Source organism: Notothenia rossii (assembly GCF_949606895.1).
Source record: "Notothenia rossii genome assembly, chromosome: 9".
NCBI classification, from domain to species: domain Eukaryota; kingdom Metazoa; phylum Chordata; class Actinopteri; order Perciformes; family Nototheniidae; genus Notothenia; species Notothenia rossii.
Window position 1 is genome coordinate 11,037,966 of NC_136907.1, and position 19,539 is coordinate 11,057,504.

General features: G+C 40.2%; 1 protein-coding gene across 1 annotated transcript; it reads right to left on the minus strand.

Moving 5' to 3' along the window:
• Positions 1–214: 214 nt before the first annotated feature.
• LOC307018442 (pleckstrin homology-like domain family B member 2) lies at positions 215–8,643 on the minus strand (the record flags this gene model as incomplete). Its single annotated transcript, XM_079648677.1, has 5 exons — positions 8,511–8,643; positions 6,242–6,366; positions 4,133–5,094; positions 3,275–3,607; positions 215–361 (listed from the first exon to the last, which is right to left on the minus strand). Exons 2-5 carry the CDS (start codon positions 6,294–6,296, stop codon positions 215–217), a joined length of 1,497 nt encoding a protein of 498 aa, XP_079504803.1. The 5' UTR covers positions 6,297–6,366; positions 8,511–8,643.
• Between the last annotated feature and the right edge of the window lie 10,896 nt (positions 8,644–19,539).

The window sequence follows — 19,539 nt, forward strand, 5'->3', positions numbered from 1 at the left end:
AAACTGTCTTCAAAACATATTGTCAATTGTAAGACAAACTTCATAAGCTAATCAGACAGAATAATACAAACAAAAGAGCAAAACGGATGATTATTTCATCCACTTTAACGTTCTCTACTGGGATGAGCTTGTGAGATAAATGTTAAATGCTCTCAAGTTTTCAGTAATTCATTAGTTTGTCTCACACTTCAAAAGAACAAACACTACTGAGCTGTCAGCTTTCTACCTCTCGGACAGACTCCTCCATCTGGTTCTCCAGGTCTTTGATCTTCTGCTCCAGCTCCTCCATGTTGTTCAGGACTTGGATCCTCTCTTCCTCTATTTGAGTTACTTCCTGTTTCAGCTGCAAGCTCTCCAGGGCCTGCAGTGACATCAGGAACGCATCAATACTTGGCTGTAGAGGAGGCTTGCATATAGCACAAAAAACTCATTGTTGTATTAAAAAAAAAAAGTCACAACACATGAAGTTAGTGGGGAATAAGCTTCTGCGAATTTGATAAGAATACTTTGTATAACATGGGAAACACATTCTCCACACCATGTTGTTAAACTCATTTGCATCAGTTTTTCTGAATAAGACTCGGCAGCTGCTGTTTTAACTCATCCGAAGCTGGATTGCTGACAGCAGGGGCAGGGTTGTTTTCTACTTGGTGTAATGGAAATCTCTATCAGTGCACTCCACTGCCAGTCACGCCAGAGCACTCCCACATGTTTTATCGTCTACCAACATCCCACACACATTCATTCATACCCATACGTGGGTACATTTAAGAGATCCTGAATTTTCAGGTATTCTTTCTTTTAATAGTCAGAAGGATTGTTTTATTGGTCACAGCCTCATGTGGCCAGCAGCTCAAAGATTTATAGTTTCCCTGGGGGGTTGTGAGCGCTCTTTCTTTCTGCAGACACTGCTCTGAGGAATGCAGATGGTGGAGGAGAGAGGGATTCGGAGTCTGTAAACCTCTGTCTCAATTGACATATTGCAGGAAAGATTGTCTCTAATTTTTAATAACATGGATGAAAGTTGTGTCTTCCACATAAAAAAAGTATTGGTTTAATATCTGCGTAAATGTGTCCACTGCAATCTCATTTTCACAAGGTCTTCTATCCATTCAAACTCAGTATTAGAGTTCAAAACATCTGGAAAAATGCATGCGTTTCCATGCATATACACTAGCATTCTTCCACTCACACACACACAGCCGCACACAGTTGAGCATACATGCACACACACACATGCGCACACTAATTCTCCTTGGGATAGAGTCATTTCCTGTTCCCCCCAGTTTGAATGGCTGAGTGCTGAAACAAACCTAGGACTTCTTCATTAGAACCAGACACACCATTAGGCTGTTACCGCTGTAGAGTGGAAAAGCTTTTACAGAGACAGTATCTCAGCGGCACTAGGACTGAGACAGTGGAGGAGGGGGCGTCCCTGGAAACTAAACACACAGTATTTCATACATTAAATACATTTATCTTCATAAATGCTGCTTATGTAAAAAGACTTCCTTCTTTAAAACAAAAATAGTTGATAATAGAAGCGATGAGGTCAAATTGTAGTCACATCAAAGCTATGAGGGCTTGTGCAACTGTGACTTCAATGTTTATGAGTCTAAACAGCCCACATAAACAGGAAATGTGCAAACTGCAGACTGCACACAGTTACTTTATTAAACTTCAGACTAAAAGCCAAAAGATTGTGAGGAATCTGCGTCATGGAAAGGAGTTTATGTGTTGAATAATACTGGGAGTTTGGAAGAGACACACTAAATTCAACCACCAAAATAACCAATCAAAGATTTGGTTAAAATGTCCGCACTAATACATACATGGTCTTTATGTCTTGAACATAATTGTATTGACATTCCCGTCATAGTTCACATAACCAGTACTAGATTTTGAAATGGCGCTCTGTATAAATGCGCCAAGGCAAATGGATACATGTACCCTGATACTATCAAAGGTAAACAAACAAAGATCAACAAGCTATCAGCAGTCAGAATAAACTGCATTCCTGGGGAGGGGGGTGTCCCGTTAGTCATCACTACAACTTGGTCCGCCCTTCACTCACTCACCCGTCAGTCGCGGGAAATAACTGAGAAAGGGTGAAGAAAACAAATGATGGAGCAGATGTTCCTTTCTTTATCAAAAGCATTCAGTCCAGGTGATGCCTTATCAGACACTTTACTTTGTGTCCTTAACAGTCCTTTTTCAAAGCAGGCATTGTGGCTTGGTAGGAAAAGCACAGGTGTTACTAATAACACTAACGATGGCTCGCTCTATTTAAGCATCCCACTAACCCATGACAGTGTGACAGTGAGCCAGCATGTCCAATAACAGGACGCTGAATCCAAGGCAGCTAACTGGAATCAGATGAGTGCATTTAATGGTTAAACCTAATCTATTGCCCTACTGTCCACATTTCTGCAATATGGACAGTATCCAATTAGCTAAGGGAGGTTCACATAAAAACATAAAAATCCATCCAGCAATAAAAAACACCCAATACCTGTATACAATACGATACAACGCCTCTTTTCAAATATCAAGAATACCCCATAATACTAGCAATGTTAATGATGCCTCTTGCAGTGAGGAATGTGAAGCTTCTGTAGCTTTTTTGCCTCTTTATTTTGCTGCAAAAGTATAACTGTATAACTATATATATATATATATATATATATATAAGTAAACTATTTCGGTTACCTTTTTTTTCATCACTCAAAAACACAAAAGAAAAACGTTTTACACTAGCCTCACCAGCGTTAGTAAATGTTTGCTAACTCGTAGCTAATTTCTAAGCAGTTTGGGTTTATTAGCTTATCATTGTGTTATCTGCAGACCAATTTGAATAATTAGCATAATTGTATTCAACGTGCAAATACTAACATAGGAAATCAGCTTATTTGAAAATGAAATCATGCAGAACAACTTAAAAGTAAAAAATGGCCCTTGGGAGTTAATTCAGTTTAGAAACAATAGAATTTAAAGAAAATTGAGTTTCATGGATTTTCCCTTTTTTCATCTGTTTCAAGCTTTGATTTCTGATTTTGGTCATTAGATTGAATTTACCAGATTGTTTCTCTATAATGCAATGGTCCAATTTCAATAAACTACTTCTGGTAATACAATTGTGATTATTTTTTTGATGATTTACTGGCATTTGATTTAATTCCTTATCCCTTATAATTTGTAAATATTCAACCCGACCCTTCTGACATGATATTTAAGAGGGTCTGTCAGGAGGATACATTTGGATTTAAAAGCTGACCTTGGCTCTGTGGTGGGTGGAAGGTGAGGGGGCGTTGCTGTGCAGGCTGACGGCAGGAGAGTGGGCCCGGGCGTCTCTGTAGACGCTCTGCTGACGCTGGCTGACCGGCTGCTCCTCGGACAGCTGGAAGTCTCTGGCTTTGGCTCCGAAGTTGCTCTCTGGAGCCGGGCTGCTGGGAGAGTCGGAAAACACAGACTCATCGTCGGAAACCTGCAGCTTCTCCAACTCCTTATTGATCTTCTGCAAGTCAGAAACAGCTGATCCCGCCGGCTCTCTCTCCACATGGCCGAACCCGGTGCACAGGTTTAAGATGGTCTCTAGACGTTGGCACTCCTGTAAGCAGGGGATCCACACTCAGAGATGTCTAAAGTACACACATCCTTTACTCAAGTAGAAGTACAGATACTCGTGTTTCAAAATACTCTGGTAAAAGTAGAAGTACTGACTAAACGTCTTTACTCAAGTAAAAGTAAAGAAGTATGGGCTTCGAAATGTACTTAAAAAATAAAAAGTACCCATAACTAGTTTTATAGAGTAACTGACCTCACTTTATATTAACAGAACAATATTGTCATTGTTAGCTCATGAATGTTTCGATGCTGAACAACGGCACAAGGTAACAAACCTGTTTTGAAAATGTAAGAAGTAGAAAGTAAAAATAAGTAGTGGAGTAAAGTACTGCTACTACTGTAGAACAATTTACAAATGTACAGTGAGTACATTAACGAAGTATTTGTACTCCACTACTTCCCACCTCTGTCCATACTTCATTATTTCACAGCATTTTAGTTATTTAACTTTTATCTGACATTGTACAAGATGGTGTTAAGAAGGAATAAGTTTCAAACACAAACTCACCAATCTCTGAACTTTCTGCTCCCTGAGTCGTTCATCTCTCTGATGCAGGTGATAGTCTCTCAGATCCTCTTTGCCATTCAGAGAGCTAATGCTGCCCACCCTTTGTCCAGGACTCAGTCCCCCCTTCCCAAAAGACAACCTCCTCTCCCCAAACCCCAGATCTAAGCCCGTCCCGTCCAGATCTACACCCAAAGAGCTCAAGGAGGCCAGGCTGGCTCTCCTGGAGGTGCTGGGCATGCTGGCTGGCACGGTCACGTCTGGCGGCTGCTCCAGGGAGGAGAGGCTGCGCCGCTGCCCCGCTGACCCTCTGTGGGACCCCGAGGAGTGTCGTGATGGCAGCGACAGCGCAGGGGGGTCAGGTGCGTTGTGTAGCCGTGGAAGAGATCGGCTGTGCGTCCCCAGGCTGGTGAGGGAGCCAGTGGAGTACTTCCTCTGCCGGGAGTCTCCTCCAGCTTTGCCCTGAGAGTAAATCCTGCGACCCATGCGAGGGCTGGACGGCACGCTGGCTGCTCCACTTTTGACCCGGGGAGATCGAGGTGGGGGCTGCCCGTAGGAGGAGAGCAGAGAGTTTCCATCGGCTGCGTTAGAGAGGAACAGGCTGTCTTGAGACTGGTGGCGGGAGTGGGAATGTCGGAGCAAGCCGTTGGAGCTCAGCTGGCGTTCACCTTGGCGAGGCGATGGAGGCACGCTGCTGCTGGTCATGTAGGAGAAAGTTCTGGAGGCAGGGGGGGGCCTGTCGGTGTTGCTGAGGATGGACAGCGGCCTGGAGGACTGGGACCCCACAGGTGAAGGCACGCTGAGGTACTTGCGGCTGCACTCAGCTGCCCTCAGGCTGGCCTCCAGAGCACTCTTCCTGCGCTGCAGTGTCTCCATCAGATCCTGCAGCTCTGCTTTAGAGCGAGAGCCCCTCAGCAACGTCCCCCCCACCGAGCCACTGCCGCTGTGCTCCATCTTCACACAGTCTGTAGAGAAGAGAGAGTTGACAGAGCATGAAATCCTGTCCCTTTTTGGACTGTTTAATAGTCAGGTTTAATGTAACCAGCTCAGCTAAGAGAAGAGCTATCAATCATGTGCTGAGTAAGGGGAGGGGAAACCAGAGAAGAATGTACGCTCATACAGTTCTGAGCCCAAAACAAACACTGGCTCAATCAGTGGTTAAGCTTCTTCTAAAAATGGAAGAATGATATGGGACCAGGACTAGCCAGAATGCAGCATAGTTTTGTCTGCAAGAGAAATCACTTCCAGCCCAGTACGAATATCTGAGCAAGCAGTCTGAGGACAAAATCCTGAGTCATGGTTGTCTGGACGCTGATTCATTGTTGTGATATTTAAGAATATCTACCTCTTGTACTCCTTTGTGACAACCAATCCTAGTAATCCTAGCCACAAACTGTGCAGTAAGACCACCCAGTCAGTTTTGTGGGCTGCTCCAGGAAAACAGGGGATTCAACAAGCCAATCAAATGTGGCTCACATTAGACAATTACAATATATCACCAGACATCGGTGTATTTCCATCCATTCCCAAAGGACTTATATTGCAAATGTGCGCCATATTTTTCATGCAAACTAATAACAATAGACTGGAGTTTTTTTGTGAGGGGGGCCTTTAAGAGACAGATGATAAAATGGAGCGTTTCAGACAGAGATATATTCAGAGACAGTAGAAAAATCAAGTATCTTTTGCCCTTTATTAAAATTAGCCGTAGCGTGACCTCAGCTTTCCAAAAATATTCTCCTTATTTAGCATGCATTTTCAGGCATTGAAGAAATAGGCTCGAAACATGCAAATGTCACTAAAACTAAGATGTTCTTGGAAATGGATTTATGCCAAAATAACTGAGTTATCCAGATTACTCAATCAACCTTCTTCTTCTTCTTCACGAAGCACTTAAACTAATCCAGACTTTCATGACATAAACCAGCTGAAATGATATTTGTTTTGTCACTGAGCTGACTCTGTAAAGGACCTTTAATGAGATGCAGTCAAGATGTGAAATGGATAATCAGTAAGTGTAGATGAGTTTGAGTTTCACCACTTAATGATTTAAATAAAGTGATCAATGTCAGTTAAAGAAAACAATGACGTTTGTTTTGGATGTTGTCTTACCTGAGCTGTAGCCCAGAGTGGAGACAGCACTCCTCTGAGGCAGCATGCTGTGCATCACACTGACCTCCTTTCTCTGATTCAGACTGAGGAGGCAGGATTCAGCTGGACCCCTAGTGCTTGGTTCGCTGAGAGAAAGAAAAGAGGGATCAAGAGGAATATCACATAACATGAAAACCCTGTAAAAAAAAAAGTGGTATAAAACTAATTTAGCCTAATCTTACCTATTGGATTCCAAATAAATTATATAGTTAACCATTTAATCAGTTAAATTCAAACTTTTGAATACGCTCATACTAGGGCTGCTCAATTAATCGTATTTTAATCGCAATTACGATTTTGGCTTGCAAAGATTATGAAAACAACATAATCGAAATAAAACGATTTTTTTTTTTTTATTGATTTTTCAGTTGAATTATACTTAAAGTTCAGAGTAATCAACTATTAAAAAAATTATCCACATTTTTTTTTTCAATAAATTGATGTTTTCAAAGTAAATGGATAATCGTTTTTAATAATGATATCAATTATTGACCCAAATAATCGACATTATGATTTTTGCCATAATCGAGCAGCCCTAACTCATACTACTGCAACTTCAGCTAGCAGGATCTTTCAGCAGCAACATATTTAAAGAGCATCACAGGAAGTTGAGTCCATGACTTGCGGTCCCAAAACGTATCCTCTGACATCTCTGCAACAATACCTCGATTCAAGCAGATATTTCAGATGTGCATATTTAAACAGAAATGGAGGAGAAAAAAACGTTCCCAAAGACTAAGTAGGAAAACAGATTCAGAGGAAAGTTTTCTGTCTGGCTCAGCGTCCTCAATAAAAACCAAGTCTGAAAAGCAGCAATCTGCACCTAAATCTTTGGTTTAACACCCCGCTCATGACCATTCCTTAAAGTTTTCCCTTAGACTTATTGAGACAGCTGCTGAAGTCAAAGTTCAGGCAGGGTCAATCTGGACTGGGATTGCTTTTAAATATGCATTTTCTAATTCAATTTTTATCCTGAATCTTTGAGTACAAATACCAAATGCACATCTTAAAAACGTCAACCTATAGGAATTCAATATATTCTTCCTTTTAGGCTCTTGTGACTTTAGATGTGATTTGTGAAATATAATGAGTACATTATTATTGGGTCATCATAAACAAAGAAAGATTGAATGATGGCAAAACAGCACTAAAACAGCCTCCAACCCTCAGCAAGAAAAAGGCACTCCTCTATTTAAAAGAAAGATAACATACTAAGAAATCCTAGACCCACACTCAGGTCATTACACATGAAATTCAGATTGAGTAAAGTTATTTTCAGTGTCTGATTTTTCAGTCAGACATTACTGCTTCCTGAATCAGAGAAAGAGAGAGAGAAGACTGATCCAAGATTTTCTTCTCCTGCTGTCTGGAGAGCTTGGCCTCCAGGAAGTAAGGTATCCTTTTACAGTCACACAATCAATCAGCATGAGTTCATTCCCCAGACCTCCTGAAAAAAGGGGAGGGGGAATGAGCCCCCAGACTCACGTCAGGAGCAAAAGCTTTTACAGCATCACCCAGACAACAGTCCGGCAGGGAAATGCAGATATAAACACAGAGAGATGTAAACAGTTTGAGGAATGGCTTGGAGGAGAAGTGTGGTAACACTGAGGACATACTTTTACTTTGCCTCAGCTTCAAACCGCTGTTGCAAAATAACATTGTTAAAGTGGGAAATCTCACAGATATGCAAACTGAATAAGCTTCAAAGTCAATTAGGCGTACAATTAGCAACCAGCGCCCATGGTGGGATCTCGAAGTGTCTTAATTTGTCTCACCAGAAAATCCAAAACACAATTTTAAATGATACAAAATAAATCAGCCAACAAACAAACACACGGACTGACTCATAAACACTGTTGGCTGTCATCCAGTATTTTTTTGAATTAGTCGTGTCATTTCAGACACAGCAAAATGAACCAACACCTCTTAGCCTTAAAACCATGTTAGCTGACAATCCATTCCCGAGACATGCCTCTGTAAATGTTTGCATCTTTCTTGTGCAACAGCTAGACACATTTGCCTTACTTTCACATTATTCAGTGTTTTTACGCACACGTTCACAGCTCTTCATTTTGCAACAACTGTGCATGCAGTATATGATAAACAAAGTATGAGTGTAAATTAGCCAAAATGCAGCCATGTGATCCTCCGGGAGCATCCCTGTTAGTATCGATCAGGACATTAGGGAGGTGAGTGGATCGACTTCTGCGTAAAAAGAAAATCGACTAACCTTTGCTCTCGATCTCACTCACATAGTGGGGTTTTTTATCGCGTCTGCATCTGCGGAGTCCTCTCTCTCTTTATGAAACGAGAAACTAAAAGTCTTCCCATGACAAAGGATCAGACAGCAGACCCTTCCCCTTGCTTCCCCTCCCACCTCAACTTTTAGCTCACTCTCCTCCCCAGGAGAGTGAAAAGGGTGGAAGGGGGAGTGTGTGGCATGCATCAGGCGCTTCTGCTGCCCCTTCCTGGTTAGATAGGAAATTGCTCACGTGAAGGGGGCAACAAGATGACCTTAAATAGGACATATTACGCTTGTTCTCCGGTTCATATTTGTATGTATTTCCTCTGCTGTGGCATGTAAGCTTTAATGTTCAAAAAGCTCTTTATTTTTCTCATTCTGCCTGTGCGGAAGCACCTCTTTTCACCCACTGTCTGAAACCAGAGCCCAGTCTGCTCTGATTGGCTGGCTGGCTCTGTTGTGATTGGTCAACCACTTAGAGATGTTCTGTCCCTTAGCCTATCACCTACAATGTGTTGGAGCACTAGCCAAAAGAAGTGCAATGTTACATAGTGATGTCACAATGATCAATAATCTGCAGTATCATGTTATTATTATCATATTACAGCATGCAGATTTCAGTGATTTACTGTGAATCTGTACCGGTCTCTGATCTCCATTTTCTATGTCTCTCTTTAAACCCTTGATCTGAACTCTCTTTGCTTCACATCATGTCCACAATGGCAACAGTTTTCTTGTCTGCTTGTTTGTTCACATAGTGAAATAACTAAACTCTCCTCTTTTCTCACACAGAGGAGTCTTACCACATTGTGGGTTTTCTATAGTGGAAAAAGCAAGAGCAGGCATTAAAGTTGTAAAGTTGACTCTCAGATTGTTGTTTCAGCAGTATGTGGAGGCAGGAGGAGGCCCCATCATTGTGTTTGAAACAGAGCCAACCTCACTCCCCCTGTGAAGCCAAGTCGATACCCCTCACAGTCAGACACTGAGAAACACTACCCATACTGCAACCCCGAAGATATTTAATATTCGGGTCATTCTTTGATCTAATAGATTTTCAACAATGAAAAACAGCATGTGTGGTTAATACAAGAGAAAAAAAGTAGATGATAAATTAGAAAGTTCAGGGACTAGAATGAAGGCGAAATTACTTTGGAAAAGTCCCCTGAATCCCACTGAAAATCTTGAACCTTCATGCAAAAAAACATCAATTACATCATAGGGAGGGGGCTGCGGAGTGCAGCCTGGACTAGATGATTACTTCCAGACTCAGAGCCGGGGTCTTTGTCATAAAAACCCACAGGCACACACACATACACACGTCTGTCAGCCTCACTCTTTCATGCCTTCACATTTCAGGAAAGTCAAATGACACCGAAATCTCAGGAGGGTCTCATTTGAAAACTGGGAAACTGTATTACCAACACATTGATTTAACAGTCATAGGGCTGGAATGTCACTCCACTTCCTGCCAAAAAGTGTGTTTTTAAAAAAAAAGTTAAGATTTGAAAGTATACACCCCTCTATTTGCTGCAAACTGTTGTGTGTGTATGCGTTTTTGGACGAAAATGAAACCATGTGTAGAGCGAATCCAGAGATTCTGACTGAAGGCTGTGGAAAGACCAGGGAGGAGGGGAGACCAACGGAAGAGAAATTAGTGTCAGATTGTGGGAATGGGTGTACATTCAACTCGGGTAATTGTTGGAAGGTCTGAGTCACAGCGTGAAAAGTCTCAAATATCTCTCCCAATCGCAAGAGGCCAAAGTCAATAGGCAATTTTAGGTGTTAAATCTTTTTGTTTTCCTTAAACTGGACTATTCCCTTGTTCATTCATCTTGTTCTGTCTCATTTCTCCCACCTGCCCCGGGATACAAGGGGCAAAAAAACTTGACTCCCAAACTATTTTAACTTGGAAACACCTTTAATCTTAAAATGTGTATTTACTCATATCAGCTCCTACAACCACTGAAGACAAACTAAACATTTGTGAAGCGTTTTTGTGGACTCACCCCTACAGTTCATAAAGATAATGAGCAGGATGTAGGCCTATGGTGAATACAACCCACACCACAGCTGTTTGCATTGTTTCTCTAGATGACTAGCTTCAGTTTGATATGAAAACTGTTTTAAGGTCCACTAGAAACCACAAAACAAGATGTTTGAGAGTTTGTTCCGCCACTGAGCCTGTAATTATATGGCTGTGGTGTCATGCAGGCTCAGTTTGACAGACAATTAAATCATGTCCCCTTTTATTGTGGCAATTTGTTCATTGTCGCAAATCACTCAAATTGCCAGAATAAAGAGGGACATGATTTAATCGGGAAACTCGAGTCAGATGTCCAAACACGCTTTTTGTGGTTTATTTAAGATTAGAAAGCAGATAAGTTGCTCCACTGTTTAGTTCAGTGTTCACAAACGCTCACTTGGTTTACATTAGCAATGGTAAGTTGTTGTTTTTCTGTATGCTGCTGATGCACATCTGTAAAATGCCTGAGCTGGATGTCTGCCTAGTGAAGCCTCCTTACTCATCCCCCCTGAAGAAAGCAACAGCTGAAGTGAGTAGGGGGGAATACCCATAGAGGCATATTTGTGCACTCTGAAATGAATCATATTTCATAAACTTCTGTTTCATTATGAAAGACTATAATCAACCTTCAATGTTTCAGATTTTAGAAAGTGGGTCTGAAAAGAAAAACATGGCAAAGGTGAGAACGGATCAGAACATTTTGCAATAGGCACATTTTTATTTTTAAGGCAGGAAAACAAGCTTACACTCAAAGTAAACATATCATATCAATATATATCAATAATGTTTTTTCACAGTATATGGAACAGTTACTGCCCCCCTGATAAAGACATTGCTCTTAGAGACGCAGATTCCCAGGTGTGATCTGGATGTGTCTGTTTTTGGACGTGGTTTATCCTCCTCTGCATGTTGCCCATTCATGGCCATACAAGGAAATGACTTGAAGTTCATGATGTATGAACAGGCTCTATGTTTTCAAACTCTTCCCTCTCTACACTACAGGACGGCTGCCCATCATTTCCCTCCACAAGGGGGCCGATTGGATTTTCTTCTTGCTTTTCTTCAGTAGCTTCTGGTAAAGCCTCAGTTTCGTCCTCTGCTGTGTTTGGTGTGCAACCCGCCAGTTCATCCTGCGCTTCAAACTTGATCTGTGTTCCGTTGCATTCATCTCCGTTTGGTCCGATTATGTATCTAGCTGTGGTGTTCAGGTGTTTGTGAAGCCCATCTTCAACAAAACCTGCTCCATTGTATCTTTGCGAGGCTCTTCTGGTCTTCAGTGCTGCACCAGAGAAAGTGGATTATTAATTGCATGTAATATTGGGCTGTAATTTAATCGATGAGTTGAGCACAATTTATATTGTTTACTTTTCTACTATAATTTGTTAGTAGCGGCAGTACCTCTAAATACTGCTTTATTTTTTATTACAATTTATTACAACTTTGACAATTTATTACAACTTTGACTATATCAGCTAAGGAGATTGACACGTTTTTGATACCAAGAGTCCAGACAGTACCAATATTTGGCCAGAAATAAAGCAAAGTCAGTGATTTATTATTCCTAAACATTTTGGGTCAGTCTCTCCTAACAGCCACAGATGCTGTAACAGCAAAAAGATCATTTCAAATAACCACGAGTCTTCAACTCTTATAGAAATATCCCCCATATATCAGCACTGTGTACTTTGAATCAAATCTGGATCCAGATGCAGTTTAACTTCCAAAATCAACCATCCAAAAATGCTAAATAATTACAATGCATTGTTGGGGGTTTGCTCTCTTTGAAAATGTTCAAAAGTGCAGACAATGCTGAATCAAAACTTTACAAAACAGATTTGAACTGTACAATTAGCCCTTTCAGCTACACTTGATTTCATCAGCTATCTTCTTCAAAAATACTACAGAGTGAATATCGTACATACCCTTTTGTCTCGCACATTGAGGGAGGGCCAAAGTGATGGTGAACAAGAAAAAAGCTACAGAAGCTGCCGTGCTCCACCATGACCTCTGCGCACTCTGATCGTCCACAACTGCAAAACAAATGTGCAACCATTGTTTCCATATTACTTACTGGATTTATTGAACCAACATCTCCAGTGAAAAATAAATCTAATACTCACTTATTGATCTAACAGTGATGTTAACTCTAGTTTGGATGATGTCTCTGCTCTGCAGGCCTGAGTGGGTGCAGGTGTACGTCCCAGAGTGCTCCTCGATGTCTGGCTTGAGCAACAGAAGTGATCCGTCGCCCAGCAACAGCAGATCCTGGTCCAGTTCAGCCTGACCCTCCCACAGGTTGAAGCTGTGTCTGGTTTTTGCGTCATATCTCAAGATCACTGTGTGCTCAGTGGAAGAGGTGAAGGTCCAGGTGAGGGAGAAGTTCTGTGAACTGTCGAGGGCGATGCACGGGATGGACAGAGCGAGACCCTCTTCCTGTGTTATACCCTCTGACAGACAACAAATAAACATGTGTTTACTTTAATTTATCAGAAGTACAATTTAAATGATATCTCATTGAGTAAGAAAACACACCTTGGTTTTTCCAAGAGGCAATCCACACCTGGGTCTTGTCAGCCGCTATGAAAGAGCAGAAGTAGGTATAGTTGGAGAGATTACCCAGAATCCTCAGGGTGCTCTCCACATTGAACAGACCCTTATGGTCTGTGGTTTTTATGGTAGAGTTTTCCAGAGCTTCCTGGGCAGAGGGAGGGTCTGTGGCCCACGTGACCTGAGGGACCGGGTAGATGTTGTAAGAGGAGCAGGTGACCGTCTCTTCAGTCATCTCCATGATCACTGACTGGATGACAGCTGGGGGGAACAAAATACAACATTGTGGATATTTAATGAGGATATGATTACATTTTTCGGACAGGATTATAATAACATGAACTGAGGCTCATTCAAGTAAACAGGGCGATGAAAACGGTCTGGTGAAGCAGGATTTTTCTGCATGTTGTTCTTTCACTCACACAAAGTTATATTTAACGTTTCTCATTCCATTTACAGTGGTCTCAATTTGCTCCTTCTTTCAACATTTCTTGTATTTTTAATTAAAGCTCTGATCTACCAGCTACAGAGTAGATTAGTGTGGAAGTACTGTAGCTGGGGCAGACTGTATCTAGATACTTGTTCTAATAGCTCACATGTAGAACCCAAAACATGAAACCTGGACTGTTAAATGGACCTCACAGTGTCAGAAATTAAACTAACCATTCACACCCTTTTTATGATGATTTATTTGGCATTGTGTAAGTATATTTATTAGAATCCTTCTAAAATGCAACACTATAACAATGTCTTGTGTAGGGTTACTGCGTGTAGGTCACTTTTCATGTATTATTGATCGTGCACTGGAGCTTGGGGTGGAGCTAGTGGTGGTTGAAAGGGGGTGAGTTGCTAGGTGACATTTTTCTGTTGATTGTGTTTCTACATCATTTTCTATTGCAATATCTACAATACTTTCCTAACATTTTTCACCACAATCAGCCATCACTCCTGAAATACTATTACCGATTGGACTGTATTTTCGCTTATTATTATTTGAATGCATCAAAGCTGTTTTCTAGTTCTCTTCCTGATGCCAGAACATTTTAATACAAATCTAAATGCCCTTCCTGCCTTGTAAATTCTCTCAGACATCACCAGAGACTAAATCTTCCAACATGAAAATCACCAATCTAAAACCTTTAATTTCCCCAAAACTGAGTGAATACTTTTGACATGATAACACAATCTTACAATGATAGCTGTAGTACGCTTTCCACTGCATTGCCATTAACTCACGGCCAAGAGCTTTTCTAGTGGGCAGTAGTGGAAAAAAAAAGAGTGCAAAATGTTCCACCTTGTTGTCACGTCCTTGATGGTAATTTATAAATGGAGACGCTTTACTACTCAAAGCTTCAGGACAAACACCAACAGAGACAGGGATGGTTTTATCACAGCATTCACCTTATCATACACTGGTCATATATGTATTTATTATTACAATAAGCAGTATGGTTTTCCACTGTATAGTATTTAATGTTACATTCTGGTTTTATTTTTTACTTTAAAATAATAAAGTTGACTAATGCCTGCATTCACTAGCTAGCGCATTGGTCACATTGTCTTTCACAATTTAATTTCTATGTATCTTCTTTCATTCTTTTTTATTGTTTTGTTTTGTATGTAGCATTGGGAGCTTGGGATTTAAGATTATTATTGCCTTACAGTGAGTACACTGTTTCGTTTTTACATCAGTGCCAAATTCATATATTTTCTTGACCAAAGAAAAACACCAGAAACAACACAGAAGGGTAGTAGTACAATTGGCTGAAATGATACTGACCTTTCACCTCCAGGTTGACAAACATCTCCTGGTTGCCCTTCCTCGTGCTCGTGTAACATTTGTACCGGCCCTTGTCCTGAACTTTGACCCTCCTGAGAAGCAGGGAGGCGTTGCCCTGAGGGATGTGAGAGTTGAACAGGCTGGTCCTGCCGTTGAAGTGCTTGTTCTGGTGCCCAAACTGGTCCTTGTTGTAGTAGTAGCTGTGCACGGGGGTCTGCTGCTTGTACCAGTGGATCACCACGGTGCCGACGGGCCTGAAGCTGCAGGGCAGGAGGCAGTCGTCAGGGATGATGCACGTCACGTTGGCATCGGCTAATAACACTGTGATACAAAATTCAATTCAATTAAAATGTATTTATATAGCCCAATATCACAAAATACATTTGTCTCAGAGGGCTTCAAAAATCAACAAACATGAAGGATAATTTAAAAACAACAAACATATCTGAGAATATAGTAAAATGACAAGATAAATGTCAGTATTGATAGAACTGCATTGTTCATATATATCACTATAACTGCTGGAGAAATAACAGCTGTACTTCTGAAAATTCAAGTATCAACATATCTGATTCTTTATTCTTATTCTTTATTAGGATCTCCATTAGCACTGCATGAGCATTGGCTATTCTTCCTGGGGTCCTCACACACACAAAACACACATAAACATACATTAAAAAAAGTAACTTTGATACAAACAATTCTATGTCAGTATTGATAGCACCACATTGTTTATATATTCATATCACTATAACTGTTAGAGAAATTACAGCTGTACTTCTCCAAATGCAAGTATCACCATTTCTGATAGTCCTGTTGTTTTCCTGTAACACCTGAATGAATACTAACACATTCTTTTTGAATGTTTTATGGTATGGTATAATTAACCCCTGGATTTTTGAGGGAAAGAAATGTATGTTCTTTATATAATAATAAATGAGAGAATTAGTTATTATCAAATATTCCGGGTCAGTTTTAACAGCTGTACTTTGTGATATGTACACTACATGTTTTACTTCACATCATTTCAACCATTTCCAGCCATGTGTGATTTGAGTTTGCAAATGTCAAGAGTTCATAGTCAACAGATCTCACTAACAGTTGAGATCAACGTGAAGAACTTTAACATTTGGGAATGTGCTCAAATTGGTGCAAAACAGTATTATTTGTCTTGTTATTAGGTCACTGCTGCTGCACTATCCTTAAATTCAACCTCAAAGACACACAGCTGCTGCTGCTGCAATAACAACAACAACAACAACAACAACAACAACAACAACAACAACAACAACAGCGTGTCAGAATCAGGAATCCTCAGATTTAGCAATAATGTATTACTGATTTTACACAAGGTGAAATGCAGAATTCCTCCAAAAGAGCCTCTGTCCTCTGAGTTTCATTGTGTAATAAACATCTAAGCTGTTAGTTGAACTACAATAAAGACTTTTTTTCATCGGTGACCCACTTGTGTGCAGCTCACAGCTGGGGAGCTCTCTGAGGAAAAAGTGCAGCTGTGTTTACTGCGGATGTGAAAATATAAAAGCAAACTAATATTATATGTATTGTTTGCAGCTTTTGTCATTCTCAATCAAATCTGACATGATATACTCATCTGAACTACTGAGTTGTAAAATAAGTGTTGACATACAAATCAGTTCACTGTGTGCCATGCCCTTTATACACATACATCAATAACAGCCATCTTTGGAAGGATGATATCATAGCTTTGTGGTTATTACAATAAAAACATATACCTCTTAAAGGGTAACATTTAAACTGTCTGCAAAATAAGACCATTATTACTCTTAACTGATTCTTCAATAGGAAATAAGAAACCCTAACCCAATTAATTTGTTTTTAGTATTTGCCAGAATTATGAAGTGATTGTGATTTCTTTTTCCAAAGTAAACATTGGCTGACCAAAATAAATCAAATATCTTACTGCAAAGACACATTTCTGTAGCTTTTAAAAGCATTTCATAATTTAATTCCCTTAGTTTAAAATAAATCACTCATCTGTGAACTTAAGGAACCTAGTATTACAATACCTTTTGAATGTGTCTGTGACAATTTCTCCAAGACAATAAGCAGCATTATAATGAGTCCGTGTGCCTCTGCCATGTCAGACAGCCTCCTTTGTTGATCCAGTCACAGTATTTGGCATGAGTGTGAAAACACAGCGGTGTGCAGTGAAGTGTTTCTGTGGGACTCCACTTTACATCCTTCCTAACGCTAATGAAACACTGACTAATTAACCAGGCAGGTAAAAGTTTAACCAGCCTCCTTGTGAATGCTTCATCACACCTCTCTCGTGATATAGTTCACAAGAACACATGAAACACCTTCTGAAAATAGACTTACTCATCGCATTCAAGATCTGCTGGCTAAAAATATCATTATTTTTTAAGGAGAAAGAAAACTTGTTCAGAGAAAAAGCAGATGAAGACATTTAGGTGGACAAAAATGCAGGACATTAAGCTACACATTTAAGTTACACTGTTATAAATCCCTTAATGTATTATATTCCCCTAAGGAAAATATTCTGGAATAAATCAATCCCCCTCTTTTTTGTATATAGACAAACATTTAATGCCGGTGGTAAGAGGCTTCAGTCCCATGTGACCCTGCAGAGGCATTGAAAAGTATTACAAAAAAGCAAGGATGTGATGGTATTTGGCTCAAAAATATTTCAGTTATGCTTAATCTCTGTCATTTACAAGTTGCACAAATATTTTCTATGTGTGTGATAATGCTGTAATGCTGATATTGTGGTTTAAACACACAGTGGGCGTTGTGTGTGTTAATGCATTGCACTTCCTAACATACTTTGACAGATGATGACCTCTAGAGGGCACAGATGAGATGTCACTTCCATAAATGAGTGTCCGCCTGCGGTCCAGCAGCTGACGGGTCACATGTCCAGAGCCAAGGGCCACGTGCACATTCTTTAAGGTGGCATTGCTCAGCCCTCAATCAACTGTAATCCCAGATTAAAGGGAGCATACCACTACAGTTTGTTTCCATCGCTGATTATAAAGTTTATCTTTCTCTGCTGTAGGTTTTAATTCCTTCCTTGATTTAAAATAGCACCATGCAATGTTCTTTTTCTATGAGTTTACTGTTATTCCTCACTTGAATTTAAATTCAAACTACTTATTCAAATCAATTTGAATAAGTAGTAGTTTACTTTTCCTTTCATTGTCATTAGTGATACAGGGTAATTTACTATATGTCTATTGTGCATCACATGACCATTGGCCCATTAACAATCTGTCATGTGGATGCTGCTTATTGTATGTGGACAGCTTGCTAGTTCATTTGAATGCTGATCATTATTATTATTATTATAAGAATTTAGAAAAATACCAAGGATAAAGAGCTACTGGGGCTACAAGCAGAGGACCCAGGATTTAATCTGGCTCAGGACCATAAATAATTATGAGAACATAATAACCTGAAATAAAGGCACTGGCTGCACCCCCAAAAAAGAGGAATATTAACTTGCTTGTACGGTACGGTATAACTCGCCATTCATGTGAGTTGAAACCTGTAGGAAAACTGAAAAAATTAATTTGTGAAAAGTGTGAAATGCAATAAATCATTATAAGATTGAGTATAACTTCCAAAAAATGCCAACAAATAGGGGGGGGGGCAGCAAACAGACAGTTCAATGGGGCTGTGCAGCGTCCATTAGGAGAGGATAACAGGCTATATTTGGCTGAATGTGACTATGAGGTGAGGAAGTGACGTATAAAGAGAGGGTATAAAAAATAACCTAATCCTAAACATTTTTGACTACCTGTAGTTTTGGGCTTGGACAGAATAATAGAAAAACTATTATCAGTTTTTATCAGATTTCAGAAGTCAAAATGGGCATAATGGTATATATATCTATGTATATATAATACTAGTATATTGTTTTTTGTAGATGAACTGGATTGGGTTTTACTGTGTTGTTAAGCATTGCTTTTTTTTGTTGCCATTTTTGGACATTTAAGTAACATACACTTTTTGCAAAAAATGTGTATCTGAAATCTTTCATGTCTAAGTTAATGAGCTGAATACACAGGATCATTTGTTCTAACACTGTATCTGTAATCCCTTTTTCCTTGCATTCAGCTGGGCGGAAACAGCTCAAAGCCTCCGTTAAGTAAGCATATCCACTGCTGTCAATGGTCTCTGCTGCAATGTTTGCTTATGTTGTCGAGACATATGCTGGCATCTGCCTTGGATAGGATCCGTCCTCCAACCATCGAACAGTGTACAGAGGGAAAGTCCAGCAATGTATAAAAGTAGACTGCAGGCTTTTTATTTGCATCTGCTCAGAATGATGATGAAACCGCTGGTTGTATTATCCTTATCCCCGCCCACTGCTGCCTCCAGTTTGTAGGTTACTGAAAGATTTCACCAACCACAGATAAGAAGATTAGAGAGAGGAATTAATGGTATTCCTTTGTCATTATAGGAATAAATTGATATTTGGTTTTAAATCAGAGGGTGGGGACAGCGGGGAGTGACATGTTGTGTCAGCAGACGTCAGCAGAGGGATGGCACAGTGGACAGCAAATGCAACCAGGGAGATTCCTGTGACTTGGAGCTAAGCACTGGATATCTGGCCGATGTTCACCATGTTAGAGGAGATGAAACAGCAGGATAATGAAGATGCG